Source organism: Gekko japonicus, unplaced genomic scaffold, assembly GCF_001447785.1.
Source record: "Gekko japonicus isolate JY-2015 unplaced genomic scaffold, Gekko_japonicus_V1.1 scaffold450, whole genome shotgun sequence".
In the NCBI taxonomy this organism is placed as follows: domain Eukaryota; kingdom Metazoa; phylum Chordata; class Lepidosauria; order Squamata; family Gekkonidae; genus Gekko; species Gekko japonicus.
Window position 1 is genome coordinate 268,333 of NW_015165843.1, and position 9,897 is coordinate 278,229.

General features: G+C 48.6%; 1 protein-coding gene across 1 annotated transcript in view; it reads right to left on the bottom strand.

Moving 5' to 3' along the window:
• The window catches only part of RERE (arginine-glutamic acid dipeptide (RE) repeats), a 301,925-nt gene that overhangs the window by 128,044 nt on the left and 163,984 nt on the right, over window positions 1-9,897 (bottom strand). The window contains 1 exon segment of the mRNA XM_015411042.1: window positions 8,012-8,110. Coding sequence (XP_015266528.1) covers window positions 8,012-8,110 — 99 coding nt within the window.

The following is a 9,897-nucleotide window of genomic DNA, read 5'->3' on the forward strand; positions in this document are numbered from 1 at the left end:
GACATGCAATGGTGCAAAGGCCCTGCATCCTATTGGTCCCCCCCCCCAAACACACACATACCTTTACAGACATTTTTGGACCCCAGCTATCCCACCCAAGAGCCCTTCATTGGGTATTCCAGGGACTGAACCTGAGAGTGCATGCATGTAAATCACACGCTCATCAAGATTCGCAACCCTCATGTAAATCACACGCTCATCAAGATTTGCAACCCTCATGTAAATCACACACTCATCAAGATTATCAACCTCACAAGAGGGCAACCAGGATGGTGAGAGGGTTGGAATCCAAGTCTTCTGAGGAAAGGATGAAAGAGTTGGGGGGAAAGAGAAGGCTTAGAGGGGACATGATTGCAGTCTTCAAGTATTTGAAGGGCTGTCATGGAGAAGATGGAGCAGATCTATTCTCTCTTGCTCTGGATTGCAAGACTAGATCGAATGGGTGGAAATTACAAGGGAGTCGTTACCGGCTAAATATTAGGAGAAACTTCCTAACTGTAAGAGTGGTTGAGCAGCGGAACAGACTGCCTCGGGAGATGGTGGATGCTCCTTCACTGCACGTTTTCAAGTGGAGGCTGGACGACCATCTTTTGGGTATGTTGTAGGTATGTAGAGCTATCTTACGGCTATGCTCCTGCAGAGTGCAGGGGGTTGGACTAGATGACCTGCAAGGTCCCTTCCAACTCTAACGTTCTATGATTCTATGACTATGCCCACTCAATCGGTCAATCTGGTGCCATTGTGTTCTGCTTTTGCTGTTGGAGGGGGCGGTTCTTTGATTTTTATGCCATGAATTCGTTTTTCAGGAGTTGCCAAGAGAAAGAGGCAAAGTGCATAGGATTTCTGCCAGAGTAAGTTGCTCTGCCCATCTACCCCCTTCGAGGCGTCTGGATTCAAAGGTGCTAACAATGAAAACATGGAGGGGAAATATCACAACCAGCATTTGGAGAAGAAAGGAAGCCAAGCAAAGAAGCCGCTGAGTGTGCTCAAGGTGAAAAATTCCTCGTCGTGCCAACACCACTTCACTGCATTACAAACATCCGCAAGCATGTTGAGGGGAATTAGTTTGCTGCATCTTGTCCTCGGAGGACGGAAGAAGGATTTTCGTTTGTATTCATGGCAAATGGAACTTGAGAACCGAAGCCAGGTGTTGGAGGGTACTTTAAAATTCATGCGCTTGCAAAGCTATGAACATGGCCAATTATGGTTCATCACCAGCATGGATTAACTACCCTTGAAGATAAATTTAAGAGGTTGAGTCTGGGTTGTTTACTTCAAACTGTGGAAGATCAAAAAGAAAAACAAAACACACAAAACAAAAAACGGAACTTAAATATTTAAAAGGCATAGTATTCCAAGGTAAAACTTACAGTCGTCAATGGCAGTATGAGATTTCTGTAGAGGTAAAGGGGACATTTGCGCACTACTGAGAATAATCTTTCCCCCCCACAGAACAGGCCCCTTTGGACACCCAAGAACATAAGAACATAAGAGAAGCCAATGTTGGATCAGACCAATGGCCCATCCAGTCCAACACTCTGTCACACAGTGGCAAAAAAGACCAGGTGCCAATCAGGAGGTCCAGCAGTGGAGCCAGGACACTAGAAGCCCTCCCATTGTTGCCCTCCCCAGAACTAAGAATACAGAGCATCACTTGCCCCGGAGTTCCTATCTGAACCTTGTGGCTAAAGCCACTGATGGACCTCTGCTCCATATGTTTATCCAATTCCCTCTTGAAGCTGTCCATGCTTGTAGCTGCATGTGGCAGTGAATTCCAGGTGTGAATCACTCTTTGGGTGAAGAAGGATTTCCTTTTATCCGTTCTAACCCGACTGCTCAGCAATTTCATTGAGTGCCCATGAGTTCTTGTATTTGGCTTAAGGGGATTAGAACAAAGCAGAAAATTCCAGCACTTGGGATATACAGAATGGCTGTTGGGTTACATGCCAAAAGTGAGATGCTTCAAAAAAGTAAAATAAAAGAATTTCAAGACTGACCAGTTATTTCTAAAACATTTAAGTGCACTAAAAAAAAAGGGGGGGGGGTTGCTTAAAATGAGAATACCAAGGTATTAGCCAAGCAGACATTCACAAGAGTTATTTCTTCTTCTCATTCACAAGAGTTATTTCTTCTTCGTGGTCTCTGCGCATCACAGACAGGGAGTCTCGAGCATGTGCAAAGCCCATCTTCGGAACCTTTTAGAAGCTAAAGGAATCCTTTAAAGGAATGGCAAGGATATCCTCCCCTACCCTTTAAAAACAGGCACCCTCGGTTTCCCCTTACAAAGCTATTTGCAAAGCAGCTCCCCTTGACTTTGCGGAGATGACCTGGGTCCCGGGTCGTAAACTGAATTCAATTAGCCAGCCTGCTGTTCTTCATAATCAACATCAGGATGCTAATTAAAGCCCTGGTGCCACGCTGCACAAACATCCCCGGCGCATTATGGGGCTCCTCCACAGCCGGGGAACTCTGCCTTCAGCTAGCATGCAGAAACAAACAGAATTAATAACTATCCAAGTGCGGACGGGTGACTTAATCGGTTTCGATTAGATGCTGCTCAGCCTGGAGCCGCCGTTATTTAAATGTGTTCACAGTGTTTAATTAAAAAGCCTTGCGAGCTGGGGTGGGCTTTCAGTTCTCATCTGCATTCCTCTCGCTCCTGTCGGCTTTATTGATTCTGGGTGGGTTCAACGGCAGATGCGGGGAGGCATTCCAAAGCCAACACCGATCGGCAGACCCTTCCCTGGGCGACAATGTGGGTGGCACGATACGTGGTTAGGGACATGCAAGCACGCAGGAATTCATACTGACTGTGCAATTTACCACGCTCAGCTCAAACCACATTTTAAAACAACAAGTCCTCTAGTCCTTATGGCTGGGAAAACAGGTTTGAAAGTGTGCGGACTCAGAAGCCGAGGGGGGGGGGGCGGGGGGCAGAGCTAGTCAGTTGGGAATCTGGGCTTCCACTTCCCCTGCCTGAAACCAGCAGGAGCACATCTGAGCAGAATCAGCGGATCAGCCGCAGAATCTGGGAACTCTGACTGTCAAAAGCGTACACCCTGGAGATCCTGTTGGTCCCTAAGGTATGACTGGACTTGCCTCTAGCTGGATTAGCCCCATTTACATACAGTTTAAGGTTTGCCTGCAGTTCAATTTTTTTTTTTTTAATCCAGAGGGCATATATCTCTTAGAAAAGGGAATTGCTTTCCACTCCAATTTGCGAGACATTGGATAGTAAACACTGTTAACTCTTACTCCGTAGATGAAGAACCTTCCTCTCTATGCAAGTTCTTTCTTAAGAGCACCCAGCTGTATATACTGCCCTGCTCAGTTATGGTCTCTATTCACTGGCTGAGCAAATGAGCTGTCGTTCAAGAGCACTGACATATCTCACCTGCTCCAGGGGCCTTCGGCTACCCCACTCAGTTCCACGTCTGCAATTTGTGCATAATAATAATTTGTGGCCTACCCGACAGGGCTCTTGCGTGGTGAGCAAAAAGCACTATACAAATGCAAATGGTTACTCTCTCCCTGCCTGCCTCGCTCAAGCCCAATTCTCAGTGCTGTCTGGTCTTCAACCAGAAATTCCACATCCCAGGAAGGGGAGATGGCAGCGATCACAGGCAGCAGAGAAAGAGGACGGATGGGGCAATAGCCGTGGGAAGGGGGGGACTTGATGCTCAGCCGGTTGACTTGAGTGTCTGATGGCCTCTAGCGTGCCTCAGGGAGGGATTCACTACTGAGAAGGACCCCGGGTCAGGATCAGAGGAGGTCACCTGGAGAACTGCACTAACTGCTGTTGAACCTTTTTCAGATGTGTCAATAAAGGTGCTGCTCTGAACCTGGATTACCCTCTGGCTCAGTATAGGGACGGACCTCAGGGGTCTCCGGCAGCGTTCCCATTTTTCTTTACAAAGTAGTGTCTAGCGTGCAGCTATCAATCAGAGAACTCCCGCAACACCCCCACCCCCCAAGGCTTGCAAAGTTCTAAGGACGGAGCTTTAAAAACTCCTTATGAATAAAGGAACAGCTGGGGGTCCGGCTCTGCCGAAGCTGGAGGCCTGCCAAAGGCATCCGTAAAGCGGGAGAGGGGAGAGCAGGACCACGCACACACAAAAAGGGACGACAGAACGGAGCCGAAGCCGACAGCGACGGGCAGCGCTAATGATGGCTGCTCTTGCATGCCCACAGCGCCAGCTCGTTGGGAGCAAGGCGTCCTTTTTCAATGAGTGCCTCTGCCTTCCTTTCTGATTCGTAATGCTCCGCTCCCCGTCTTCCCAGGCTGAGAGTTGATCAAAGCCAGGAGTCGAAACAGCAGCAGAGCTTTCAGCGCATAAGCTGGGGAGGGGGAACGTTTGGGACGGGAGAGCGGCGCCGGCAGTGACGTGCATCTACGGAGAGCGAGCGGGGCCACAATTAAAAGAACTGAGAAGGCGGGATCTAAGGAGCAGGCGATCGCTGCTTTGGTACTTGCTGGCCAAGGTGCGGCTTGAGGGTCGCGGCTGGTCAAGCTCAGCTCAGCTGCTCTCACCTAGCGGCTTCTGGCTCTTGCTTGTCCGTCGCCACTGGCACCCCAGCCCCAGCTTCAGCTCTCCTTTAGAGATGGCACATGCTGTGTGTGCGTGTGTGTGTGTGTGTGTGTGTGTGTGTGTAGGGAGACGCCAGCCATAGGGTTGCCAATCCCCAGTTGGGGGCAGGGGATCCCCTGGTTTGGAGGCCCTCCCCCCACTTCAGGGTTATCAGAACGCTGGGGGAGAGGATGTCTGGTGGCTGCTCCATTATACCCTATGGAGACCGGTCCCCATAGAGTATAATGGAGAATCGATCTGTGGGGCTCTGGGGCTCAGGGTAGGGGTATTTTTTTGAGGTAGAGGCACCGAATTTTCAGCATAGCATCTGGTGCCTCTCCTCAAAAAACAAAAACACAACACCCAAGTTTCAAAAAGGTTGGACCACGGGGTCCAATTCTATGAGCCCCAAAAGAAGGTGCCCCCATCCTCCATTTATTTCCAGTGGAGGAAAATCATTTAAAAGGAACACGGTCCTTTTAAATGTGACAGCAGCCAGAACTCCCTTTGGAGTTCAATCGTGCTTCTTCCCTCTGCTCCCCCAGAGGGATGTCCCATCCTTGCTCCTGACTCCACCCCCAAAGGCTCCTGGCTCCACCCCTGAAGTCCCTAGATATTTCCTGAGTCGGACCTGGCAACCCTAGATTGCCCGTAGGTTCATAGAGGCCAGGACTAAAGACCAAGATTTATGTATTATATCTTTCCTGGTAAAAGCTGTAATAATCCATTTCCTGCTCTCCGGATCCCACCCAGTAATATATTTGTTTACTCTCTGCTATCTGCCGATCCATGAGAAACTGACTGACTGAGAGCCCTGTGAACTCTTGGGAATAAAACTGAAGTGACGCGGGAAAAGCAACAGGAAACGTATTGACTATCAGCTTGGTCTGATACAAAGGTATGAAACAATGAGACTCAAGTCCGGCAGCACCTTAGAGACAAACAAGATTTTGGGTATCTGACAAAGGGAGCTCTGACGCTCGAAAGCTGAAATCCCGAAGATCCTGTTCATCTCTAAGGTGCTGCTGGACACATGCGCAGCTGTTCTACTGCAGGCCAACATGACCCTATGAAACAAGTGTCCAACCAGGACTGGGGAAGACTCAGATCAATTCAGCCACAGAGCTCCCTGGCTGACGGTGGGCCAGTCGTTTGTTCTCCGCCTAGCCCTAGATACCACCACAAACCTTCTCGTGAGGACAAAGTGGAGAGAAGGGGAGAAGCATCTATGCAACCTCCCAGCTCCTTGGAGGAAAGGTGCAATATGAAAATGGAAACACAGGTAGGCAGCGGCCTCACACAGAGTCGGACCCTTGGTGAACCCAGGGGTGGCAGGGCTCCCCGGAGTCCCAGGCAGCGCAAGGCCTTCATACCTCTTTTCCGAGATCCTTTAAGCAGGAGATGCCTGGCAAAGCGAGTCCTCCGCTGCTGAGCCACGGCCACGTAATTACTCAGTGCTAGGGGATCACCAAGTCAGCTGAACACACACACGAACGACAACAGGCCAATCCAGTCCCCAAACAGTTCAGACGCACCATTTACCAGCTGCTGCCTGAAGCAACCTGCATTGATACCCAAACAAAACAAGCCAGGAGGAGGCAACGGAAGAGCAGCTCGCTCACCTGAGAGCTCTACTGCAGAAGCGCCTCCCCAGGAAGGAGCCAGCTTTATATTTTTGACAGAAGATGCCGCCGGGGGGTAAAAATCTACTTTCCTTTGGTTAATTAGATGCCAGCTATGCCCCCTCTAAGCTGTGGAGTCTTGTGAGCAAAAATTCTACTTTTTGAGCGACTGGCATTAAAGTTGTGGGTGAGCGATTTGGCTGCTGCATAAATCAGTTTGCTCTGGAGCCATCTTTCCCGAGCTAAGACAAAAATCTGTGAGCTGGAGGCTAAAAAATTGTGAGCTAGCTCACACTCACTCAGCTTACAGGGAACATTGGATGCCAGCTGCGAAGGTGGAGGTCCCCAAACTTTCTGAGCCTGCGGGAACCTTTGGAAGTCTGACACTGAATGGTGGCTGCCTCCACAAAAATGGCTGCCATAAGACGCAGGGCCAGCCACAAAATCTCGGGGAGTGAGGTCATGCATAACTCTAATAGTGATTCTTCAACATTTCAGGCCAAAGCCCTGTTCTCTCTTAAAATGAACATGCTACTTAAAAACATTTTCTTGCATAGACGCAGCTTATCTTTAGGAATACAGTGAACATCCTTGTGCTGTGGCAGCAGCTGCTATTGTTGGGTGATAGTGAGATATTGAAAAAATGGTATTTAGCAGAAATAAGATGGTCCAGCAGAGCTAGAGTAAAATAATTCAGACTCAGAGTCCATGTGTGATTAAAATATAAAGTTTTTACTAAATTCTAGCATGGGAAGGGTAACTGGGATGAAAATAACAACAGAACAAAATCTACTACATCCTTACTCTACAAAGACAAAACTAGAAGAGAAAGAGTATGGCTACTCTTCTTGTTCTTCGGAACACCAAACAAAGATGGGAAGAGAAGCCATAAAATGGTAATATACCTTGAGACTTTAGTCCCAATCAAATTCCTAGATCAGGGAGAAAATTCCCGGGCATTCTACAGCTAAAGAACATTGGTTACATGAGAAACATGTGACTTCCTGTGAGTAACATAAACAAACATTTAACCCCAGATATACTGAGCGTTTTCAACTTGTAATACCCAACGGCTATCAAAGCAACGTTTTAGAAATTTGAACAGCCAATAAGAATGTAAGAACGTATAAGAACATGAGAGAATCCAATGTTGGATCAGACCAATGGCCCATCCAATCCAACACTCTGTCTCACAGTGGCAAAAAATACCAGGGGGTATCAGGAGGTCCAGCAGTGGGGCCAGGACACTAGAAGCCCTCCCACTGTTGCCCCCCCCCCCAAGCACCAAGAATACAAAGCATCACTTGCCCCAGACTGAGAGTTCCTATCTATCCCTTATGGTTAATAGCCACTGATGGACCTCTGCTCCGTTTATCCAATTCCCTCTTGAAGCCGTCCATGCTTGTAGGAAGTGAATTCCACATATTAACCACTCTTTGGGTGAAGAAGGGCTTCCTTTTATTGGTCCTAACCCGACTGCTCAGCAATTTCATGGAGTACCCACGAGTTCTTGTTTTGTGAGAAAGGGAGAAAAGTACTTCTTTCTCTACAATCAGATCTCCAGGGGCCAACCAGAAGCCCTGCTGGGCAAAACCCGTCCTGCCTTCTACAAATGCCTGGTGGGCGCCAGGAAAGTTGTCAGCAGGCATCATGGTGCCCCCACAGGCACTGTGTTGGGGAACCCTGTGCGAAGGTATCAATCCTGCACCTGTTGTAGCGAGAGGAAACACCCTTTGTGCTCCAAGAAGAGAAACATTCTTTGTGGACCAGAAGAGAGATTAAGTGAGACCGAGGGAGAGAGAAAAAGCGAGCATTCCTCACCACTTCATCTTCCGTCCAGCACTTCTCAATAAGTTTGGGCACGGGCTTCTTCACCAGGCGCTGCAGGGCTTTGCCGGCGTCATAGTTGCTTTCGTGTAGCTGAAGCGGGAGACAGGAAAGCAAATGAGTAGGTGAAGAGAATGCTGGAATGCAACAAGACACTCTCCCTTTTTCTGAAGCCTTTCCCAAGAGATCGTGAGAGTTTAGCATTTTCGTATGTCCGTGCGTATGCGCGCGTACATACCTGGAAGTCATGGCGACCTCTGGTGACTGACCCCTACTGGCGGCCTGGAGGATATTCAGAGAGGTGGCTGAATAAAGTCTGCCCCCACCTCCCGACTGCTGGTATTCCAAGGAGGTCTCCCATCTAAGCACTTGCCAGAGTCGACCCTGCTTAGCGTCCAAGCTCTGACAAGATCAGGTTTGCCTGGGCTATCCAGGTCAGGGTGAGTTTAGTATTTTCCAACAGCATAAAAGACATTGCGCCAGAAAGGGGGGGGGGGAGCCAAATTAGCAATCTTCAAAGTTTTTTTTATTTATTTATTTGTTCAATTTATACCCCGCCCTCCCCGCCGAGGCAGGCTCAGGGCAGCTTACGTGGAAGACAAAACACATACATAACAATTGTGACAATCATAAAACCATCTAAAAACAATTCAATATATAAAACCATTCAGTGTCATAAAGTGCTAGCAGGATCTATAGTGATACAGTGGCTTAAAGATGGCGGCAGCAGTCATATTAATGTATTCAGTGGTCTGCTCATTGAACTTTCCCAAATATATGTGGCAGGCACAGGGCATAGGTGGCAAAACCGGGGGACAGGGCTCCATGTCTTCCCGTTGTTGTTGGCGGTGGCTCCTTAACTGAAGGCCTGGTGGAAGAGCAAAGGAGATTGCAGTTTCATAAAGAAAGATGGTATAACAAATTTAAAATCTCTGGTGGCTCTTCTGGGAGCTCATTCCACCAGGATGGAGCCGCCACCAAAAAGGCCCTGGCCCAGAGTCCTTGGGACGTGGGAGGGCCAGTCGATTTTGGGACCCTGACCGCAGCGCTATCTGGGGAGCATGTGGGGAAAGGCGGTCCCCTCAGGGGCCACTTCCTCTGTGGCATTCTCATATTTCCATTTACCTGGTCCCTTTTCAGCTCAGCACGTGCTTGGTAGTGAGGAAAGGAAGAGGAAGCGTGTGTCAGAAGTTCATTCCAAATCCTGAACTGTTTTGGGGGTTTTTGGTTTGTTTTCACACACAACCAAGCACATGGAGAAATCTATGACGCACCAGGCAAAAGACAGCGACACGACTCTTTATATCAGTGGCCGTGGAGCATGAGGGATGCTGCTGCCGTCATCCAGCCTGTGGGCTTCCTAGGGGCAGCTGGTTGGCTGCTGCGTGAACCAAAGGTGGGGCCCTTTAGGTGGTTAAGACTGTGTACCGGCTCGCATGCTGAAGCAAACTGGCACGGCTTTAGTAACCAAGCACATATCCACTCACTGTGCCAGATTTTCAGCTCTTGCTAGTAGCCCTCAGAATTTTCCTTCCTTTGAATTTCATATTACAGAGACTTTTTTAAAGAAAGGCTTATTAAACTTACAGTTTAACAATTAAAAACAACTCCTTGCACCTATACTCCCCCCCATCAAGCTGCAACCAACTTATGGCAAACCTGTCGGGTTTTCAAAGCAAGGGATGAACAGAGGTGGTTTGCCAGTGCCCGTCTCTGCATAGCAACCCCAGACTTCTCTGGTGGTCTCCCATCGAAATACTAACTAGAGATGTGAAGGCCCGAGGGGAAAAAAAGGAAAAATTCGGGTGGAAACCATGCCCCCCCTTTTTTTACTTATGCCTTTTTGCTTTTTTCTGAAAAATTGGACACATTGAAAAAAG